Genomic DNA, 24,128 nt, shown 5'->3' on the forward strand with positions numbered 1-24,128 from the left:
TCCAGGGCTTCTGGTTGGGGAACCTCCTGACTTGTATGGTGGGCACAATGTTGTCGATACAGGTAGTAATGTATCCGGTCACATACTCAGTATAATCTTGTACTCTGACAGAAAAGTCCTCTGAGGTGGCTGCAGCTTTAAACACATCCCAGTCTGTCTGGCCGAAAAACAATCCTGCAGGGTGTCTTTAGTTTCTGGGGTCCAGAGTTTAATTTGTTTGGTGACAGGGTTTGTTTGTTTCAGTCTTTTTCTGTAAGCTGGATACAGGAACAAAGAAATGTGGTCCGATCAACTGAGGTGGGGGTGGGGTGCGGCCCTGTATGCACCATGTATGTTACTGTAAACATGATCCAGAGTGTTCTTGCCCCGAGTGGGAATGTTCATAGTTGGTAATATTTGGGGAGTACAGTCCATAAATTGCACTGGTTAAAGTCGCCTGCAGCGATAAATACAGCATCTGGGTGAGCTGTCTGTAGTGCGCTGATGGCATCATAGAGTTTGCTGAGAGCCGCAGAGAGATTAGCTCTTGGGCTAACATACACAGCAGCTAGAAACATAGCATTATGCTCTCTTGCTAGATAGATAGTAGGGCCGGCATTTCAGCAATAAAAACTCCACGTCTGGCGAACAGTGGTTATAAACAGTCCTTACATCTACAGTTAAAGATCTTTCCATTAAATGCTGTTCTACCAGCTTCAGGTTCCTGGAACAGTGAATGACGGAAAAAAGGAAGCTCTCACTTTTCTTGGAACTTGTGTGCTTATTAAGTAGCCTGCATAGTGTGAAATTTTAAACCCCTAGGTTTAGTTACTGTTGAACAAGTGGATGAGCACCAACCCAGTTGATGTGTGTGCATTTTCCCAGTAGCCTGCAGTGGTGAGTTTGCATGAGGATTAGTAGAGTGTAGAGGACACTAACACTTGAAATGCAGCATGATGAGGTATTCAGCTCCATTCTCAAACAGTGCATGTGAACAAAGGACCAACACTGTGTTCACAAAGTGCTGCCTCACAAAGCCTGACATGAACCCCACACGCCCCTATGCTGCACTGCTTCCTTTTAATCCGGCCAAACCACTGGACTCGGGCAGGCTGAGATAATAATCGTTGGGGCCCAAAAAACCTTTTGGCTGGGAAATGTGAATATTCTTATTGAGAAAGAATCTTAAATATGGAGTTGACAAGTGCTCAAATACCCAAACACAGCATGAAACAGTCCTATTACTAATCATTTACATAGCAGTAGTTTAGAGATCACAAAAAGAACTACATGTTGTTGTTCTGTTATCCAAAGTCAGATAAGCAGAAAAGGGGTGACATGGTGGAGCAGTGGTTAGCACTGTTGCCTCACAGCAAGAAGGTTCCGGGTTTGAGCTTTCTGTGTGGAATTTGCATATTCTCCTTGTGCCTGTGTGGATTCTCTCTAGATACTCTGGCTTCCTTCCACAGTCCCAAGCTTAGGTTGATTGTTTAGTCTAAATTGCCTGTAGGAGTGAGTGTGGGTGTGTGTGGTTGTCTGTCTCTATGTGTCAGTCCTGTGTTAGACTGGTGACCTGTCTGGGGTGTGCCCAATGACAGCTGGGATAGGCTCCATTCCCCCACGACTCTCTTCAGGATAAGCGGTGTAGATTATGGATGGATGGATAAACAGAAAACGTAAGCATTAATTTGGATAAATCTTTAAATGTTGGCAAGTTTAAGCGGCAGTTCAACAGCCACACAGACCCTTATGTTATATACAAGCTTAATAAGGTAGTGTGGCTAGTTGATCTGGAACAACAGATCATTGCCATTTGTACAGGGCCATTTTGCATTTCCTCCTAAACCTACAATAATTGATTTTTTTACACACCAACTTACATATTATCACTTTGAAATTGAATAATTATATAATCCTTTATTTATTTGAAAAATATTGAATAGATACAACTTTAAACTGTCAAAAAAATCCTAATCTAGTCTTAATAACTATTAAGAATTGCTTCACACTCCTAATGAAACATAGATCATTGACGCCATAATAGGTTTATTCAAAAATAGATCAGCACCACTCTCGGCTGCGTGCCTTTGATGTGATTATACCTTGCCCAGAGGTAGAGGCAGCCATTTTTGCCAGTTCAAGAGGATGGAAGCGAAAACACAAACATTCAATTTCAGAGACGGGCCACTTGATTTTTTTTTTTATTTTTTTTTTTAATCTTTATTGCTGTTAAATCTTAAGGACTTTGTTTTTCTTTCAAGCTTATGGAAGGATGCATTGTTTCATTTATTATGTTGACTGACACAATCATTAAGTGACTTCAGTCCAGTGAAAGGATTTGGTGACTTTTTTTTAACAGCTGGAGTGACAAAGAAAGTGACTGCTGTGGTGAAAAGCTGATTGAGATTGATGATTGCATCAGAAAATAAATGAGTGGATACATATGGATACATGCATACAGCTTGCCGTTTAATTTGTACAGACAGCAAATGGTACTGTGAATCCATCACTGGGTTCAATATCATTGTCTGTATGCCATAAATGTTTGATTTAAGAGCCATATCATTTGCCCGATCCGGGGGGGGGGGGGGGGGGGGGGGTTGGTGGAGCTGCAGACCCCACCCACCCAGGCAACAGTCTGTTTGTGCCTCTTCCCTCCAGGAAAGGGTACAGGAATATAAAGACTGAACAAACAGACTGAGACAGAGCTTCTTCCCCAGAGCTGTGAAATCACTCACCTCCCTAATCCCCAGTCGCACACACAACCTCCCCCCTAGGGACAGACACAGAACACTGGACCTCACACCTCTTCCTAAAGACTGAGATTTGCACTGAGCTGCACCTTATAATGTTACTACACTCCTGCTGCTAACATGCTGCTGACCTGATTAGGTCCCATACATTCTTTTTTTTGCTCATTGTTTTATATTGATGATACAATTGTGTGTTATGTAAATAATATGTCTGTCTTTTAAGCTGAGAGCTGCCGGAAAAAATTTCGTTGTGCTATGCATAATGACAATAAAGATTCTTGACTGAAACCTCAAATAATGTCTGATTTATCAGTGATATTTCATGGGGACTGTGCAAACTAAACATTTCAGTTAGTAAAACAGATTTCTTGTGAGAAATTCTGAAACCTGATGAGAACTTTAACTAGTCCTTGATGGACTTATGAAGCCTACAGTCTTGGCACTTTTTCTGTTCAGTGGCAGATAAGAAAGGAAAGGCATGTGAATAAAAAAGAAAAAGTTCCAGAACGTTATAAGTGTGTTAGCTGTTCTCTTCTCCTCCTCTCTGTTAAGCAGCAGGTCAGGTTAATCTCAGCCTACTTAACCCCATCATTCATTTCCTGTTCTCCTCTAATATCGGCACCCCTGGCTTTTAAAGTTACTGTCAGACAATATCAGAAGGACAGGGACTGTTTCTAGTGGCCAGTGATGATTGTAGATGACCTTGAGTACTACCCATAGTTTTATAGCAGTACTTGGATTATTTTCGGCTGTAGCAGTCAGTCGTATACATCCAAAGGGAAGATAGATTAATTGAAAATATCTTTTTTTGTTTCAAATTGTGATTCTTTGATATAGAAATTAATGTTCTTAAATGACTTTAAGCATGGCAGTGTCCGTCAGTCAGTCCATCACTTTAGTCTATACTAAACTATCTCAACAGCTGTTTGGATTGCAATCAAAGTTTAAGCAAACATGTGTTATCCCTAAAGGATAAATCTATGGTGACCCACTGACTTTTCTTTGCACTAAAGTTGATGTTGCTTGTTTTTTAGTGAAATATCTCAACAAATATTGGATGGGCTGCCATGAAATTTGGTACGGACATTCACGTTCCCCTCAGGAAAATTTAGATGATGTGTGCATTTTCTAACCTGTGCAGTGATCAGATCAAAATTTCTCGTTTTCTCAAATAGTTTGGTGGAGGACCAAATACCTGTAAAATCAGTGCCCTTCTCATTGGCGTATTTTTGTGTTTAGTGCTTTGTAGCCCGTTTTAGCATAGAAAGAAAGTCATTTTCGGCTTTTCCCGTCTAGGGGTCGCCACAGCGAATCGTCACACTGAGGACTCGCATGTTGACATTTGGCACGTGTTTTACACCGGATGCCCTTCTTGACGCAACCCTGATTAGAACCCGGGCCGCAGCGGCGAGAGCGCTGCGCCTTAACCACTAGCCTACCAGGGACAGTTAGCCAGTTTTAGCATGATAGTGTGTTAAAATGAATATGTTAGCATTCTGACATTTGAATTTATGTTTGAGCACTTGCCTGAATCACTCCTTTGTCTACATAATCTGTACATTAATTCATGTTGTATATGCTGACACAGTATGTAGGGTTCAGAGTGAAAGAGCAGTGCATGAGGACTTGAGCTGATATTGCTGGTAATGTGGCTGCACTGAGCGTAGTGAAGCCCTGAGTTGGCACCAAGCCTCTGGTGATATACAGTAGATGTGTTGTGTGTGTGTGGGCACGTGTAAGGCCACTGGTAATTGTGTGTGAGCTCAGTTACTGCCAAGTATGTGCATGGTAATGGGTCTATGAGTGCATTCGACTTGTGACTTGGAGACTGTATGTGTGCCATTATTTACAGTCTGAGGACTTGTCTGTGTATATAAATCAGCAGGAGACATTCTTACATCACAGCCTACCTCAGGGTGCTCTCATGCTAGCTGCTTCCTCCTTCCTGCTCTTCAGTTTGTCAGAGTGGGCAGGGATTTTTTTAGTCTTGGATAAGAGGAGGTAATTGAGCCAGTACTGGTGTGGCTATCTTCCCTTTCTCTCAGTTATAGCCTTTTTAATACACACTCACTCATGTTGCATAAAAACACTTTGCCCTATAATTGCATGTGTTTACTCCGGTGGAGGAGCATGGCACCATATTGACCCTAGTATAGGTTTATAGCTGGCTTAGTGAACACTGCACAGAGGCACTCATTTGCAGATGTATGTTGTTTTTCTTTATTGTGGAGGCCTCTGCTAGTGAGAGCAGCTCTCTGCTTTTACTTAGTTAGTGTTGTTGGTCAATACATGAGGGGGACACAGAGGAGGGGGGGAATTGCCTGGCAGTCATCACTGCCCAATAAATATTTTATTGATTTAGAAGACCCCTGCTTCTGATCCAGCACCAAGACAGCCAGAAGCAGCACTGCAAATAGCTGCCATTATATTTGTTTTCCTTCATTATAAGGGATATTCTTTTGAATCTGGTCTACACATTTTTGAGCCTAGCAAAATCAGTCTTAACACTTCTTCTACACTGTTCAAAAGAAAGCAGCTTCCCTTGCTGTTGCTTCTAATGTCATTTTGAAAAAGCACTTTCTCAGTATGAACATGAAAGTGACTCTTAATTGCATATGTGTGTACCGTGTAAGACAGTAACTGGTAAAACATACTGGAACCATTTTCTATGCGTCTCACGCAGCAGATAGAATTCCATTATACCAAATGAGTCAGTCTACACAGAATCTAGAACCCTTGTGTTTTTTATGCTCCATGTCTATTTCTACCCTCTGCTGTGTTTAGTGAAACATAATCTCAACAGTCAGCTCTTTAAATTACACAGATCCTGTTGTTTTCTGTTTCTACTGGCATCTGGTATGACTGATCAGGCTGTATGAGTTTCATTTTCACTTTCTTCCTTTGTAATGAGCTGGGGGAACTCAATAAAATCAATAGGTTACATAATAACGCAATGTCTTCCTGATGATCTTACATGAAAACTATTTTTGTCCAGAACACTGGTCTTGTTGGTCAGCCTGGTAAAGACCCTTTGTCACACCGCTGTCTTTCTGTTTTGATGACTTTAAACGCATAGAATCTGCTGCTCACATCTTGCTTTCAGTGTGGATTGAATGAAATCACGCTTCAGTAGTGCTTACATCTCACTTCCAGTGTGTTTTACCAGTAGCACTCAAAGTGCCAGTGATGTCCAAAGTTGAGCATTACTCAAACATTAGGTTAACACTAAGATGAGCATAATGCATTCCAGCTGACCACTTAAAGATTAACAGCCCGGGCTTAAAATTGCCAAGTAAGGAATACTGAAACTGGCAAGTAAAATATAAGCATTTTAATGTAGCCCTATACCTTTATAATCACCATGATAGTGGTTATTAAACCATTTTATTCAGAACTGCAAACAGGTGCTCAGTTTTCAACATAATTACACTGAAGTGAAGAGGAAAATAAGCCAGTATTCAAAGTTAGTACAGTGAAAATGGAAAAGTATTCATTTTTGCTAGAGGCTATGACAGGGCATGTTTTTATTTATTTTTATGGATTGTCAAACTAGAAATCTGCAGCTCTGGTGTCTTAACTGAGGCCATCAGTCATCTAGTGGCAGCACGACCTGTAGAGCGACAGATTCCTATGCTCAACAGCAGTGGCAACAGGTTTGACTGTCAGCCAATGTGCCAGTCCACAGCAGTGTGCTCTGTCAATAGGGGTAAACAGTCATTCCTGTTATGGTATACCACACCAGATAAGGTTCACTGTGAATACTCAGAAGATGACCTGTATTTAGGTTGAATGGATCAACAATACCAAAAATAAAAGAAAATGGAGTTGTACAGTAAATATCTCCTTTTTTTCCTTGTTATGGGTCTGAGACAGTATATAGCACAAGCTGTTCTTTTTTTGTTTTTGTCAGCTAAATAAGAGGCACTGTATCCCATGCTAGCTAGGGTTGTGTTTGATCTAGCTTCTATTATGGGGGCATGAAAGCTGTAAAAAGGGTGAGACTATGTAAGCAAAGTGGTAGAAAGACAGGAGAAAAACATAGGCACCTCTCTGTCTGCTATAGTCTATTTTTTTCCTCGACACTAGCAACAATGGTAATTCAGAAATAGCAGTTGAAAGCACTGAGACACATATGCACAACTCTTTCAATAGGCAGTCCAAGGGCTTCTTAAAAGCATGTATATAATAAACTGTGGTCTGCTCTCCAGTCTGACTGTTGGAAAGAAGGATTGAAAACAGTGGGTGAGAAAACTAAAGGGAGGAGAAAAGAAAGCATGAATAAGTGCATGTCCTCCACTGAGCGCTGCGCATGGGAGAGCTGAAAAACAAGACATCTGTTTTCAGTAGCCTCTCGTGTACTGTAGGTCTGAAGGACTGCTAAACAAGTCTTCCACTGATTTAGGAGTGAAGGCCAAATATATACAGGTATTGAGATGACACAAATGTCCATCAAAGTATACTGACAGCTCTTGGCTGCCATGGAGCTCTTTGTACCAGGCTTCTGGTGACAGAATGAAGCAATGTTGATGTTTATTTTTGCCATAGGTTAAATTTGATGGACCAAGTTAAAACTGATTAAAGGACCCTTACAAAGCAATTCTAAATGGCACGTGAATGTGCTGTATTTTAATGACAAGTGTAAGATTACAAACAAGAAGCTTCCTCTGATAGTAATAATCATATAGATTTGCTTACAATAGTTAGCATCCAGTCAATTTTTACAGGTTTGCCAGCTGAATACCTTGGACGTTTAACTCCCTGACCTTAAAGGGCCATTTCATCTATTTTACATGTGTAACTCAGGTCACTCCTTATGAAGAGTCAACCCGCTGTATTAGGGAAAAATCCTTGATGGTGTCATTAAGGTTATTTTAGCTCGATACAAAACAAACAATTTGAATATCTGTGTTTTTTAGCATTCAGCTATGCCTCTTATTCTATTTATCTCTCTGTCACAGGATTCTGTGGAGTTATAGGCCTGCATTGTTTCCTAAATTGCTGCCAGATTGGGGACACTGTGGTAGAAGCACTTTAAGGATTTATCTTTGAGGATATTTCCATACATTTGTTTGGAGTGTTAAGCCGTTAACATGACATGTTCCTCTTTTCCTCTCCCTGCATCATTTTTTTTGGATGCCATCACTCCTTTTTTTTTTTTCTTTCCAGGCCTTTTGGCTGACAGCATCCAAACATACTTATTGAGAGTACTTATCCTTGCACTTAGCCTGTCTAATCTTCTCTGCCTGTGTGTTCTCCTTTTAACTTGTAGTCATCACTAGCTCTTATACTACTATCATCACATGGAAACTTGGACTGATTCAACATGCAGGAACTATGGAAATAAAAGATTGCCATTAGTCAACCACTGGTTATAAACGGGTGAAAGTCTGAGTTTAGCTGCTTTGTGCAGACTTTGTCTGTCTGGGTATGTGAGATTTTCTGATCAGGGCTATCTTACCAGAATGAGGCAGGTGTTGACACACAATACTGTAGTAGAAACTCATGTTTTCAGTTAACATTAAAGTTCCACTCCAGAGACATTTTAATATTTATATTTGCATATAAAATACTCAGCTATAAACAATATATAGTTTAACACAGTTTTTCCTCAGAAAAAGTTCAGTGAACCTCTGTAATAGGCATCAACATTTGCACATTTGCCCCTCATTATCCATTCCAGGACCTATCAATGTCCCCCACCCCACATTATGCCAGTTAAAATATGAGGTTTCTCAATTACCCACTTTGTTTAGAGTGTTACATATCTCTTTTCATTGGTACATATACAGTAGCGTTATTTACCTCTTTATTGCTTGGACCTGTACCTATTTATGGAGGGGAATTTCAGATTAATTAATGCCATCCTGGTTTGTTGTGCTGTCCACACTGGCAACAGGAGTTGTGCGCATTCATGAACTAATCTCTTGTTTTTAGGAAGAGGCTCTCTGGTTTTATCATTCTGAAATAATTACAGACTATTTGAAGTTATGATGGGTGCAGAGCTAATCTGGAGGTACCCCAGATTAAACATTAAATGGCTGGAAACGAGCAAAATGAGCATGCCATGGGCACTTTCACTGCTGTCTCTTGTGAGATGGAGTTAAAAAAACACTTCTGCCAAGATTAATAACAATACAGAAAATGTGCAAACTGCAATGATAAACATGTTTTTGATACCCAGTTCTGGTACATTTAACAGTTTGATGAATGTTCCTTGGCTGGAGCCCAGGTGGCACTACCAGCAACAAAGGCTGGATTCCTCCAGAGGGGCAGGTATAAACAACCGGCTTCCCACTGGCCCTGGTGGAAAAGACTTCCTTCCCTCTTTGCCCTTTTGCTTTCCCCACAGAAGACCTTGCATCAGATCTCTGCTGGGCCAGCCTAGTTTCCTTCTAGTGCATTTCTCTTTCCTATTTTGAGATAAACATATAGCCTCCCTGAAAGATTTAGTTTCCTTTCAACATCTTTATGCATTTGAGATTTTAGTTTCCAAAAGTGGCCTGTCCATGGCTGCTCCAACTTTAGTGAATGGAGGAGACCCCACGTTTTATCTTGATTTAACACAATCACCTTGTGACAAGAGATTACCCTCCTTGGTCCTTTCATTTCCATTCAGTGTGAAATGTGTCATGGTGCTTAATATAACGTCTTTACTAAGCATCATCTCATGACCTTGCAGAAACAGTTGAACTTGTGTGGAAAAACTCAGTATACTAGGCTATATTTTATTTCTGTTGGATCTCATCTTGCTTGTTCATGTTGGGTCCAACAGAAAAGGTTTTACCAACATTACAAAATACATCAGCTGTTGTCAGAGTTTTCTCATTCAGGGAAACACAAAGTCAGATGTCATTCAGATGAAGCTCTATTTCATTGCACATGGCTCTATGTATCTCTGGCACAAACATTCACATTCAGTGCAATTTGAGGTTTGTTTACGTGATGACATTTGGCACCAGATGGGAGACCTTCTATATTAGTCTCATGTAAGACAAAATGAGAACTAATGAAAATGTATCATGCATTTAGGCTTAACTCACACAGATCTAAGGAAATGTTCCACCCATGTGTTTTATTGTTCTTTTTTAGTACACAGCACTAGTTCTCCTTTATATGAATGTTGACAAATGTCACTGGTGAGGCTCAGTGTTTCCATGTGCAGATGACCTCAGATCCAGCTGATTGCTACAGAAGCCTGGTGATGTTTTGCTGCATGTGTTTCTGCTCCGTCCTGTGACCGGCTGTGCTTAGTCAGGATCAGATTCCTTCCTACAAAGATCTGGAAACATACAGAAGATGAATCGCTTCTGATCTGTCAGGATAAAAAAATCAGGCTGTCTAAGCACAAGGAAAAAGCTCCAGTGGAGAAATTTGAATATGTTTCATGTAATTTTGGAGTCAGGTACTTTCTTTAGAAAAAACAAAATGTTTAGGTTCCCAGTGTAAACAATAAGAAGGGAATGTTCAAATGGGACTTGTGTAGAAGCCCTGCAGGCAGCACAGCTGTGAAGATGTTGTTGTCACTAACATCGCATACCATCTTGTAACTTTATAGTTACAACTGAGTAGACACATGGTAAGCAGCAGAGTTGCAACGAGTCCCAGCATCTTTATTTGTAAAATATTTGATATGTGCTAATAAGGTTAAAACTAGTTAATAACTTGTAAAAGAATGTAATTATTAGGTATACTCTTTATGGCTACAACTAACAATTACTGCCAGCTCCTTGTCAATTAAGCTGCTGGTTAGTTTCTCCATTAAGTATCAGATAAATGTCTATCCCATCAACAATTTTACCTAGAGTTTCACCTGCCTACTTCCACTGGACTGCAGGAAAATTTTCCCCTATATCCAACCCTATCCCCCCACAAAAAAACTTGAAACTCAGTCTGAACATGACTTAAGAAAATGGCTGAGCTGAAACAGTTCTGTAAAGAACGGTCCAAAATTCTTTCTGACATTGTGCAGGTCTAATCCACAGCTACAGGAAGCACTTGCTTGAAGTTATTGCTGCCAAAGGTGGTTCAACTAGTTATTAAAGCACTGCTCCCATTACTTTTTCCACCATCACTTTGTATGTTTAATGAATGTGTTCAATAAAGACTTGAGAGATCATGACTGTGTTTTATCAGCTTAGAAATCTTGTTTTTGTTGATACTGGTGACTTTGATGAAGATCAGATCACATTTCATGACCAATTTATGCAGAAAACCAGGAAATTGCAAACTGTGCCATTACTTTTTTTTTGTATTTGTGAGGCTTTATTTAGCACCCAACTCAGCTGTTTTTCAGGTAGACTAGGGTAATCTTCCTACAAAGGGCTGCTTCTTTGTCAGATTCAGGTTTCATACACAAGCCTATCTGTAACCAAATCCACTTTCTTTGCATTGTTTTTGGTACAGCATATGTGGTTAATATTTTGTTCTGCTTGCATCTTTGTGAGGATTCAGACTGTTCAAGCAGACATGGTTTAGATTTTATATATGTTAGGTAATGACACCAAAGCATTTCATGTTTTGAGAATTTCATATCAGAGGCTTTGATTGAATTGCTTTTTCTCAGCGGTCACATATACTTGGCTGTAGTTACAACTGTAATCCAGTTGCTTTAAAAGTTTATTTATGTGCTTCTTTGATGAATTACAGCAGATACACACCTGATACCAGTTAGTGAGTGTTATATGCTGACCTGAGATGCTGTAGATTGAGACAAGATCTCATAATTTCCTTAATAGCCACACATACAAAGGTTTGACTTTTGCCTGTCTCATTGTTTTCCCCTGAAGGCCTCGAAGGTTTAACTTTGTAAAAATGAATTCCTGATTATGTTAACTGACGATGTTGTCAGGTCAGCGGGATGTGCTGCCTTCTGCAGTAAGTGACTTTGGGAAAACCGAACAGTATAATATAATCACATAAGCTTCTATGTTTGTTTTTCATTTCTCTCACCCAGAGGGGTTTGTGTTTTTCATCAGGTTGGCCCAGACATTGTCCCTGTCCTCTGCCACAGATCCCACAGCGTTCAACTAGCTTGTTGACTGTGAATAGCTAGAGGTCCCCTGCCCTCTCCTGAAACACACTGTCTAACCATGGAGTTAGGGCAAACCATGCCTTTCTAGGTGGCAGCAGATCCATGCTGGTCATAGCAGGGGACATAATTTACATTTTCTGGTATTTATTTTATTACTGTGTAGCAGCTGTATACTTTTGCACTGCTTTAGGGCTTCTAGTTGGAGTTAAAAGGATACGCACTATCATGGGTTAAGCTTAGGCTTCCACCTGTGCCTCACTTTAAAGCACAACTGGACAAGTCACTTTATATTTGTCCTCTAGACAACATAAAATAGTTTGACAGGATCATGATCTTTTACTGAAGTCCATTGATTTAATTGAAGAATCAGCATCTGTTTGTAATGAAATGTGCTTAACTAAGGCCAGGATTTATTAATTGAAAAAAAATTGTTTCATACTCAAGCCACCCATTTCTATTCTTGACTGAGTGCTGAATATGTTGGATTTCATAGTCTTGAACTGTATCACCTAAATATTCATTTATCAGTGTCTATTTTGTCTTTGTGTTTTTATTGTCACTTAAAACACAAGAAAAAGAAGTTAAGACTGGTTTTTTTAATGGTATGTAGTGGGACAAAAGAGCACCATGCTTGCTGACTGCTGATATGTTATAGTTGCTTAGCAACATTAGGAGCTGTTAGCAGCAATGTGCGCATGCATTTGTATGGAGCTACCAGTACAAGAACATGTGAACTTACTGTCCACATGTCCACATCTTTTCTAACCAACACAATACACATCAATATATAACTGCCTACACTTGGCTTCCCACCAGGTTTCCCACATCCACTTTGTGCTGTGGCACTATTAGTGTATCCTGGTCACTGCTGTTTGAGCAGCTCTTCCTCCCAGTTCCCTGCAATCTCATGTAGCTGTTAAATACACCTACACACGCAGATGAGTGGAAGGTGGCAGTCTTGGGTAAGCTCCCATGTGTCCCAGTATTGAGTTAACATTCATTATTCACGCAATTAGCCTCTCAATCAGTCACCATCTGTAATGTAAAGGAGCACACTGCCGGGTTAGAGAAGAAGATCCTTAATATCACAAAGGTGAAAAAGGACATCAGAAAGAAATTGATAAAGCAGAGTATGGTTTAAACCTTGTTCTTGATTTGACAAAAATGAACAGATGTTTGTTTGTTCAGTTTAATATATCCATCCATCCATTTTCCTCCGCTTATCCGGCACCGGGTTGCATTAAATATAATTTTTGCCTATTTGCCCTGAGTGTTTTCTACTTGAAATAAGAGATGAAAGAAAGCAAACCTTGTTCTGTTGTTAATATCAAGAGGTTCTTTGTCATCATAATGACTGTCCACAGCTACTGTCAAAATTTTAGACTGAATGAGCTCCACATGATTTTTCCAATGTAACTGGCTGCCAGTCTTTTCACATATGACCTTTTGGTGTGTTGCTGAGTCATGTAGACCTGTTCCTAGGTAGCACTCTAAAGAACAGGACAGGAGCACAGTGTTGCTGTCTCTTCATAGTGCCCATCAGACTATCTTTCATAAGATGCAAGTCAGCTTAGTACAAAGCCAGGTTTGCTACAGTGCTTCAGGTCATCCAGCTTTGATTTAGACATGCCTTGTAATTATTATTCTTTTAATTATACCCTAATGTGATACCACAGACTTCATTCAAGTAACTCATAAAGCCCCCCATCTCACCTTCGTTCAGTAAACCTCATAAGACCAATATCCTTGTTATACCCTTTTATCGGGGTCAGGGTTATTGCCACCATCAGCTGGCTCCTAAATGAGGAACATCTTTTCTGCAGTTTTATCCTGTTTGGAAACTGCTTGTCCAAGGAGCATCAGCTATAAGAAACATGGATTTTTGGGTCTGTCATCACCCTGTAATTCAGTTAATAACTTCTGTATAGTGATATCATGTTGCGTTTTTAGATATATATATTTTTTATTTTTGCCACTCTACAGTCTTGATTGTTAGTTTTTTTTGTGCATTATGTTTTAATCATCGACAATGACTCAATGAGCACTTGCATAGCAAGTCTTTTAGATATCAAGTTGTTCTTTTGTCCACCCATTTGGGTGTATTTTGGCAATTCCTTAGAGTCCCATCCTAGTTTCTGAGCAGAATCAACTTTATTGGCCAGGTGTGTTGGACACACGAGGAATTTGAATCTGGTACATTGGCTCTCAGTGTGCATGTACATATCCCCATGCAAACAGTAAACCAGCATAAAGCTTCTTTTTTGTGAAGAATCAACAACAAGTGGGACACAATCATGAAGTGGAACGAAATTTATTGGATATTTCAAACTTTTTTAACAAATAAAAAACTGAAAAATTGGGCGTGCAAAATTATTCAGCCCCCTTAAGTTAATACTTTGTAGCGCCACCTTTTGCTGCGATTACAGCTGTAAGTCACTTGGGGTATGTCTCTATCAGTTTTGCACATCGAGAGACTGAAATATTTGCCCATTCCTCCTTGCAAAACAGCTCGAGCTCAGTGAGGTTGGATGGAGAGCATTTGTGAACAGCAGTTTTCAGTTCTTTCCAAAGATTCTCGATTGGATTGAGGTCTGGACTTTGACTTGGCCATTCTAACACCTGGATATGTTTAGTTTTGAACCATTCCATTGTAGATTTTGCTTTATGTTTTGGATCATTGTCTTGTGGGAAGACAAATCTCCGTCCCAGTCTCAGGTCTTTTGCAGACTCCATCAGGTTTCCTTCCAAAATGGTCCTGTATTTGGCTCCATCCATCTTCCCATCAATTTTAACCACCTTCCCTGTCCCTGCTGAAGAAAAGCAGGCCCAAACCATGATGCTGCCACCACCATGTTTGACAGTGGGGATGGTGTGTTCAGGGTGATGAGCTGTGTTGCTTTTACGCCAAACATAACGTTTTGCATTGTTGCCAAAAAGTTCGATTTTGGTTTCATCTGACCAGAGCACCTTCTTCCACATGTTTGGTGTGTCTCCCAGGTGGCTTGTGGCAAACTTTAAACGACACTTTTTATGGATATCTTTAAGAAATGGCTTTCTTCTTGCCACTCTTCCATAAAGGCCAGATTTGTGCAGTATACGACTGATTGTTGTCCTATGGACAGAGTCTCCCACCTCAGCTGTAGATCTCTGCAGTTCATCCAGAGTGATCATGGGCCTCTTGGCTGCATCTCTGATCAGTCTTCTCCTTGTATGAGCTGAAAGTTTAGAGGGACGGCCAGGTCTTGGTAGATTTGCAGTGGTCTGATACTCCTTCCATTTCAATATTATCGCTTGCACAGTGCTCCTTGGGATGTTTAAAGCTTGGGAAATCTTTTTGTATCCAAATCCGGCTTTAAACTTCTCCACAACAGTATCTCGGACCTGCCTGGTGTGTTCCTTGTTCTTCATGATGCTCTCTGCGCTTTAAACGGACCTCTGAGACTATCACAGTGCAGGTGCATTTATACGGAGACTTGATTACACACAGGTGGATTCTATTTATCATCATTAGTCATTTAGGTCAACATTGGATCATTCAGAGATCCTCACTGAACTTCTGGAGAGAGTTTGCTGCACTGAAAGTAAAGGGGCTGAATAATTTTGCACGCCCAATTATTCAGTTTTTTATTTGTTAAAAAAGTTTGAAATATCCAATAAATTTCATTCCACTACGTGATCCTGAGAATGACGGCAGCTGGGCAAACCGCGATGATGATCCCTTGGCGGATGAACCCCTGAAGTTCCTTGGCATAGGCAGCGCAGGTGGGCCCGAGTCTGTGGGCTCACTTCCCTCCATTGCTGGCTTCCTCGGCTGTCCCCTTGACACCATTGGTCGACATGGATGCTGGTGGAGACAAACTTTGTCTGGCTCAGCAACACGCTCCCACTGTCGATCAGCCTCTGGCCTTCATGTATCTGCTCCACCATCTGCCAGACATCATCAGAAAGGCAGCACGGACCGCAAGGGCATTCCTCTCTCACCGGCTGTCCCTCATCTGGCTGTTCCTCCCCCATTGGACATAATTATTTCTACAAGACAGAGCGGTAGCGCAAGCACCCTCTGTCTGGCCCGAATTTCCCACGCTCATTCTTCTCAGAAGCAGCTGGACAGCCTGGGAGCCTGCGGGGTCTGGTTACTTGCCTTGAGCCCCACACTCGGGTGCAAGGAGCGACAGACCTCGGCTTCCCCACCGTTCTGCCACTGGAGACAAGCATCTCCTCAGTCTTGCTCCTCAAGGCGATGTTCTTCGGCAGGAGGTGGTCCACTCCTCCATTCCCATGGGACCAGGTCACCACTTGCCTTTTGGACTGCATTTACCAATGCGCATCCCAGGCAGGTGCGGCGATTAACAATGTGGCACTCCTCTCTGCATCAATTTCCTCCCTTGCTGGACAACCCGGGGCTCTCCCTCGCACAGACTGCCATGGGATACGCTGAACACAATTCATTCTTTTCTTGTTGTCATGTCTAGCGACGCATTCTCCACAACGGTGCACTCAGTGGCACTGCCTTCATCCCTTTGTGTGTTCCCCACCTCCCACCCATTGGTGCGTGTTGTTGTGGAAAAATTATTTGTTAAAGCTCAGTGAATGTAAAATAAATACTTCTGAGAGTTATTACTTATTTATTCCTGCAGGAAGGAGCGATCTCTGTGTGCTTTCCATGGTACTCCTGTTCCCAGCTGTCGGTCCTACCCTGCCTGAACGTGGCTGGCTACTGACACCATTATTCTTTTGTTGTCCTCCATTCAAGGAGAAGAACAACAATGCAACCGAGCATCTGACACTTACTATGCACAGCTAATGTCTGTTTGCTCTCACAATTCAACTGTGTGTTTGTCAGGCGCACGTGCTCGCTGAGCGCACTTCCCTGCACTTATTCTCTTCTGATAAACAGAACAGCCATTCTGCCTTCTCACAATCAGGCAGTCAGGATCTGTATGGGGCATGATTGTACCTGCTTCTCAAACATGGCCTGTTGCAGGAGAGAGGATGTTGTACTTGAGCTGCTATTGCTAGATATACTGTATACGTAGGCAAGCTGTGATGTTGTTTATAAATGCCCTTGAGCTGCGATGAGCCAACAGGGCATTGACTACATCCAGCCGCGCTTTTATCCCAATAGCGACAGACGTTAGAGGGCTACACCTATACGAAATAGGCCGATGGTTATGTACAGTAACCCAAGCTTCTATGAGTATAGGCCTAGCCCTCTAAGCTGGCAGCCCTGCTGTCTCTTACCCCGCCAGCTAAAGAAAAACTGTCATAAGGAGACGATCTCAGGTCACACTGGCATTTATGCCACCATAGTGGCTTTCATACAGGGCACAGGGCATGAAAGAAACCTCTTCAGGACTGCGCATGCGCAAGGGATAAACCCAATAGCAACAGCTCTTAGAGGCCTATGCTTATACTCATAGAAGCTTGGGTTACTGTATGTAACCATCGTTCAGGGCCCCAGATATCCTAAATAATCAACAATTAAACAAGAATACAGAGGTAGAAGAGAGTGTGGGGACAAATGAAACAAAGAGGAAACAATCCATTGCATTGTGCTTATGGTCACATTGCAAGAACAACGGAGGCCAAAAAGAACCAGAGAACCAGAGTGGGAAAAGGTGTAGGCTGTGAAATGATCATACCTTGATAGGCGAGGTCTGCTCACTGCACAAGGCCAGACACATGTGGCAGTGCTGAAGAAGAAAAAGGATGGGGAAGACAGTGATCCCTGTGTGAAAATGGCAAGGAACAAAGACGAGGGAGAGAGGATGGATTAGTTTGACTTTACAGGGGGTTGCAGGAAGGTGATACCCTGACATCATTAGTTTGAGATTGGGAAGTAGAATTAGAGGTTAGTGTAAGCTAATAGTTTCTGTGTAATATGGTTGATTGTCTTGTTCTCTGACAGATGTCATGTTTGTGCTTCATTATAGACCTCTTCTTATTTACCTGCAACGGTGTTGGATGTTCTAGTCTGCATCTTAAGCTCTACTTAAGAAGCAGCTATGAGAAAACCGAGAGAACAAGCAAGGCTCCTTTATACCATTGATGGTTTTATGTGTTGATGTACTCTGGTTATGATGACTCAATCTTCTTTGTGATTGGTAAACAGATCTGCTCTGTCTCATTTATAGGACATGATGCAGAGTGTGAAAATGAGTAAATAAAGGCACTCAAACAGCTTTTTAATATTTGACAGTACTGTATGCCTGAATGTCAGCATTTGTGTTTTTTGGTGATTTCTTTCTGAACGAGGAAAGGTACTCATTTGGCTGCTTATTATCAAGTCTTGAAAGCTTTTCACCACCACCAGCACTCTTAAGTCTATGACATTGACAGAATCTCTTGCATCCCAGTGCAAATTTCTAGTGACTTGCTAATTTGTGGGTGCTATTCAAGATTTTTTTTCTTCTCAGACAGATGAAAAAAAAAAACAGCATTTCATGTTGTTTTTGGGCTTCACTGCACACACCCCCACAAGCCTGTTTTGTTCTTGCTGCATGGTTTTATTGTAGGAATAAGTCAGCCATTCATACTTGGTAATATTATCAGTACAGGAATTATGATGCACCAAGCTAATATGTAATTGTGGAAAGATTAACAAAGCAATAGAATCATGTCAGTTTAGTGGCCTGACTGCAGTGAGAGCCAAACACCTCTCACTTATTTCACAGGACCATAATGAACTGTTGTACAGTACTCTGTGTGGCCTTGTCCCTCACTGATAATAGCCCCATTGTCTCCTTTATCTTTTAAAGTTGGAGTGAAGGCAAAGCGGTTTCCTTTCTTGGAGATTGCATTATTCTTGCTATGTCTTTTCTGTTTTTTTCAATCAGGTTTTGTGTCTTTTCTTATCTCTATCTAAACATATAATAGTTGTTTATTAAAAAAAAAAAAGAAGCTGGCCTTGCACAAACCAACATGACCAATGAGAGTTTTTCTTTTTAACCCTTCTAGTTTACCATTTACAGAGGTGTATATGTGTGTATGAAGTCTCATTTCCAAGGAACAGGTGGTATCTCATTTGAGTGTCCTTGAAAATTCATTATGACAACAGAAATTGATAAAATCTGAATGGAGATCTGATCTCTCTCCCCTCTGTTTTCCCTATCACCACCCAGCAGATCCAGTTTGCAGATCAGAAACAGGAGTTCAACAAGCGTCCCTCCAAGATCGGCCGGCGTTCTTTGTCCCGCTCCATCTCCCAGTCCTCCACAGACAGTTACAGCTCAGGTAAACACTCTTTTTCTATTGTTCAGTCCCTATACCTCAGTAATTATCAGACATGCCTGTGGATATGACATGGTTTCACTACATTTTCTACAACATCTAAGATATAGAAAGTGTCCCACCTAGATGAATGGTTGGCTTATCTGTCTCCTCGCTAGCCACTTCTGTCCTTGTTTCTCTGACTCTCATTCTCACGCTTCTGATATTACAGGTCATGTGCAATTGTGGGCTCTGTGTTAGGGGATTAGAGAGAAAGAGAACTGGCAATTATTAGGTGTGCTTGAAACTGAATGGCATGAGAGACTCAAATCCTCAGTCCCATTCACAATTACATTGGTTAGAGACGAGAAAGCTGAGAAAGATAAATCTGAAAATTGCCTAGAAAAAGAGTTTTACTGACGGTCCTTTTGAGCATTGGGAACTCCTAGTTGTTGTGCAGCACAAAGGGTTTGTGTGTACACTCTGGGGATTGCTTTGTTTGTTAATTTACATTTGTGGGTGTTGCACAAAGGTTAAATAGGTAGCTAAGGGAAAGTGTGACTATGAGTGACTCATAGTAGTAGCTTCCGAAAAGATTTAAACAGCTGGACGAAGAAAGAGGGAGGCCTTTCCACAAGGCATCTCAACCAATTAAGTAATATTGTAGAGATTTCAGGTGCTCTCACAGAAACGCAGTACACTTTCATTTGACAAAAAGTCTCTTTCAGAAGTTGCTCAAATGTACTTTCATAGCAACTATACAGCCTCCTCTGCACTCTGTACCACCAGAGTACCACCTCCTGTTCATACTGGTGATTGAAAGAGTTCTTCCTAATGTGTTTTCAAGGTAGGTGATTGGATACAAAAAAATGTGCCTGGATTTGTACTGAAAAGTTTGAGGCCAATATGAGATTACAGGACTATGAGTTAGTTTGAGTGGGTAAGTTAATGTTTTAGTACAAAGTCCCTTGTCTTGTTACACCTCCACTGCAGCTTAACAGGGAAACATTGTCCAGGGAAATAGAAGCTGGAATTTTGTACTAAGTTTTTTAAAATACTTTTACAGTTTTTTGATCTTACATTGTCAAATACAAAAGGATCAAAGAACCCCAAAGATACAAATAAAAAGTAAAAAGGGGGAAGGCTGTCGGACAATTACAAAGGCAGAAAAGTTGAGTGCAACTTCCTCTTACAATGTTAATTTATTAATATCTTAAAAGTGAAGATGAGCAACACAGGTAGGTGTATCAAGTTAACTCCATGCCCTGTTGTGTAACAAAACAAAACCAAGTCTATGTGTGAGGGGGGATTTGGAACTGGGTGTACCAGGTTTGTGAAGAATTTTTGTACTAAGTTAAACCGTAACTTTGGAAGATATCCAGTTTACAGACTTACAGAAAAATTGTGAACCTATCCTTTAATCATTACAAAAAATCATGAGGTTGCCAGGCAACCTCCCAAGTTTCCTCTGACTGGAAGAATAAATTTAAATCACACTATTTTCCTCAGTGAGTTTTTACTTTAGTAGTGAGAAATTTTAGGACAGCATCAAGACCTGAGAGCACAATCTGACATGAATAACCTTGTTCTTTTCTGCCTCTCCCTTCTCTCCTCTTAATGTTTTTCTTTCCTTTCTTCTCACTTTAAAAGCAGCAGACCTTTTCAGCAGTATTCATATACTACATAAGCTACTTTACCTTTGGAGGCTCTTTGCTGCGTGTCAGCCAGTAACAGGGCATAGATCTTCCAATGGCTCCATTAACATGACTTAATCTGTGTTTGATACTGCTCAGACAGTATCCCTCCTAGTGGCAGAATAAGAAGGACAAACAGATGGATGGCAGATGGACAAATGGACTTTCAGTCAATATTAGTGGATGGCCTTAATGGGCCCCTCATGCCAAGGGTAGTTTAATAAGAAAAAAAGTTAGTATTCAGTTCTCTTACTGAGAAAAGATGAAATATTTATGCCCTGTAACTTCCCACTGGCACATTTGCAGGCAGCCATGTTTTTTAGGCAAGTGAGAAAAAGGCCCTGTGTTTCAGGAAGAAAAATCTGTAAAAAAAAAAGATAAATGACCCACAACTGTTTGCAGCATATTTCTTAAAAAATGAGAATCAGCAAAGACCTAATACACTACCAGTCAAAAGTTTGAATGCACTTTCCCATTCAGTTTAACGCTTTGTTAAACGCACCAGTGAATAGAAATTTGAACCTTAGAAAACTGGGGAGTTCCATGTCTCAAACACATCTGAGGCAGTGTGGACTGACACATTAGATTGGAGTCTTATCTGTTACATGAGAGGGGCCAGTGACAAAATGCTCTTTGAGAATTGGCCTTGACTTGTAACAGCCAAGAAAAATACACAGATAAAGTAAACTCTCCCATCAGAAACAAGTCATGGGTACAGTGTCTATAAAAAGTATTCCCCCCTTGGATGTTTTGCCCTTTTATTGATGGTATAAATATGTATGTCTGTGTGTCAGTTTGGCTTTTTTGACAAAACAATTTTACAAACAACCTCTTTAATTTCAAAGTGAAAACAAAGTAATATTCATTATATAAAAACATGTAATTGGAAATAAGTGATTGGATAAATATTCTCCCCCTTCATCAATATTTAGTAGATGCACCTTTGGCTACAATCACACAGGCTTGCACACCTGGACACTAATTTTACACCATTCTACTATGCAAAACTGCTCAAGCTCTGTAAATTTGCACGGCGAATCAGGCGTTTTAAGAGCCCTTTAAGTCCAGCCACAAATTTTCTATTGGATTGAGGTCTGAGCTTTGACTCGGCCTCTCCAGAACACTCACCTTGTTGTCTTTAAACCATTTGTGTAGTTTTCACTGTGTGCTTTGGGTCATTGACTTGCTGGAAAATAAAACTTCTTCAAAGCCATAGTTCTCTTGCAGTTTGAATAAGATTGTCCTCCAGGATTTGCCTATATTTTGCCGCATTCATTTTACCCTCTACCTTTACAAGCCTTCCAGGGCCGGCTGCAGAGAAGCATCCACACAGCACTTGACCATGGAGTCTCCCGCATGCCTTTTGGTGAACTTTAGTCGATATTTAATACGAGTTGTCTTCAACAGTGGCTTTCTCTTTGCCACTCTCCCATAAAGCTTTGACTAGTGAAGAACCCAGACAACAGTTGTTGTATGCAGAGTCTCTCCCATCTCAGCTGCTGAAGCTCGTAACTCCTTTGAAGTCACTGGTGTCTTGGTGGCGTCTCTCATGAGTCACCTTCTTGCACGGTCACTCAGTTTGTGAGGGCGGCGAGATCCAGGCAGATTTAGACATGTCCCATGTTCCTTTCATTTCTTGATGATGGATTTAACTGAACTCTGGGAGATGTTTAGTGCCTTGGACATTTTTTTTTTGTATCAATCCCCTGACTTATACTTTTTAATAACCTTTTCTCTGAGCTGCTTGGAGTGTTCTTTTATCTTCATGTTGTAATGGTAGCCAGGAATACTGATTAACCAGTGACTGGACCTTCCAGACACAGGTGTCTTTATACTACAATCACTTGAGACACATTCACTGCACTCTGGTGATCCACATTTCACTAATTGTGAAACTACTAGCACAATTGGCTGGACCTCTGTTGAATCAGGTCATTTTAAAGGAGGTGAATATTTATGCAATTACATATTTTTATTTAATTGACATTACTTTGCAGAAAGCTGTTTTCACTTTAACATTAGAGGGGTTTTTTGTAATTGTTTTGTCAAAAAAGCTAAATTATATTGACCATGATCAATCTATAAAATCAATAAAATGTCAAGGATTCCCAATACCAGTACTAGCCCGGTTAATTGGCGGACTCTATTACAATGATAGACGAGTAAAGGTGAAAACAGTCTTACAGAAAGCATAATAAACACGAAAAAACACTCACAGGTCGGGAACACAGTCCAAGGTCAGAACCAACAAACTCACACAGCTGAGAGATCTGAAGTGAGGGGTCGGAGAGGGAAGTCCGATAGCTGAATACCAGGAAAACAGTCCAAAACAGAAGGGCAAGGCAATATTCAGTGCTCAAAGGCAATCCAATGTCATAACAGGAAATACAGGCATGAGAAGAAACGCTGGAAAGTCTGAACATGGGTCTAGAACAATCTGGCAGCTGCCTGGTGGGACTCAGCTGCCTAAATAGGTGTGAAAACAGGTGCAAACAATCAGAAGCAGGTGAAAACAATGAGGACTGAACAAAGTAAAAATTGCAAAACTGAGGTGAAACAAACAGGAAGTAATGGCAAAATAAAAGCACGAGAACGGAAACGGGCAGGACAGAATTATGACATAAGAGGCTTAAAACATCTAAGGAGGTGAATACTTTTATAGATACTGTATGGAATTATTCTAGATTAAAAAGAACACACACAGCAGTAAGTCTGCGTGTTTTAAACAAAATTCCTACTCAATAAGGAGCTCAATAAATATTTTAACACTTGTTACATTTTAGTTAATAAAAATATAATTGTGTGAAATAGGTAGGTAATATAGCTTGATATCAATCGCAGGCCCCTGAATCGAATCGAATCACTATCGCATCGTGGCATATTTTTAAGTATGGCAAACATCGGATTGCTGGTAGAGCGAATCAATATAGGATTGTATCATGATGAGAGTGGCAATTTTTACCCCTAGTAGCTTGTATGTTTGATATTTGGAGAGAGGTGGACATGTTCCCAATCCCTGCCACTAAATCTTTTTTCTCTTCTCTTCTTCTTTCTTTTCATGTTCTTTTGTTTTTTCCTCTCACTTCAGCTGTTAGTCTTCTCCTTATACACATCCATCCTGCAGGCAGCTGAAGACTAAATCATGCCACCTCACGAGGTTCTTCCTTGCCATTTAGTTGTCACATCATGAGTGAAATAATGATATGGATTTTTTTTTTCTCTTACGTATTGAGACTGAGATGAGAGCACTTAGTCTGCATTTATCTCACTCAGTGAATTAACAAGCTATTTTTTGTCTGCAGGTTTTGCTAAGTGAATTAATTGTCAGTGTTGCCAATAATAAGACGATCCTCTGTACTTATCTCTCTTTCTACTTCATACTTGGACTTCACTACATTTTAGAAGCATATATTGTACTTTTTACTCTGGTAATTTATTTTGCAACTTTAGTTACTAGTTACT

The 24,128-nt window shown here is 40.6% G+C and overlaps 2 protein-coding genes across 3 annotated transcripts in view; one reads left to right on the plus strand and one right to left on the minus strand.

Annotated features, from left to right (window-relative positions):
- Window positions 1-24,128, plus strand: part of ahcyl2b (adenosylhomocysteinase like 2b) — a 59,273-nt gene that overhangs the window by 20,074 nt on the left and 15,071 nt on the right. Inside the window, exon 2 of one of the 2 annotated variants that reach the window (XM_020619190.1) lies at window positions 18,885-18,996. In XM_020619190.1, coding sequence (XP_020474846.1) covers window positions 18,885-18,996 — 112 coding nt within the window. The remainder of the gene's footprint in view (window positions 1-18,884; window positions 18,997-24,128) is intronic. The other variant, XM_020619191.1, reaches the window with a different exon arrangement.
- LOC109971130 (uncharacterized) lies at window positions 9,611-23,117 on the minus strand. The gene is made up of 5 exons (XM_020619192.1): window positions 22,883-23,117; window positions 20,670-20,777; window positions 19,116-19,224; window positions 17,406-17,491; window positions 9,611-10,011 (listed from the first exon to the last, which is right to left on the minus strand). The coding sequence occupies exons 1-5, from the start codon at window positions 23,087-23,089 to the stop codon at window positions 9,901-9,903; spliced, it is 621 nt and encodes a 206-aa protein (XP_020474848.1). The 5' UTR covers window positions 23,090-23,117; the 3' UTR covers window positions 9,611-9,900.

Source organism: Monopterus albus, unplaced genomic scaffold, assembly GCF_001952655.1.
Source record: "Monopterus albus unplaced genomic scaffold, M_albus_1.0 scaffold216.1, whole genome shotgun sequence".
In the NCBI taxonomy this organism is placed as follows: Eukaryota; Metazoa; Chordata; class Actinopteri; order Synbranchiformes; family Synbranchidae; genus Monopterus; species Monopterus albus.

Bases quoted from the DNA above. Each gene is read 5' to 3' on its own strand.
- LOC109971130 (XM_020619192.1), bottom strand. From the start codon at position 23,089: ATGTTCAGACTTTCCAGCGTTTCTTCTCATGCCTGTATTTCCTGTTAT. The intron at 19,225-20,669 runs GTAAAGTAGCTT...CCCCTAACACAG, and splicing joins GCAGCAAAGAGCCTCCAAAG to AGCCCACAATTGCACATGAC. The intron at 17,492-19,115 runs GTGGGACACTTT...ATTTTCACACAG, and splicing joins TAAGCCAACCATTCATCTAG to GGATCACTGTCTTCCCCATC.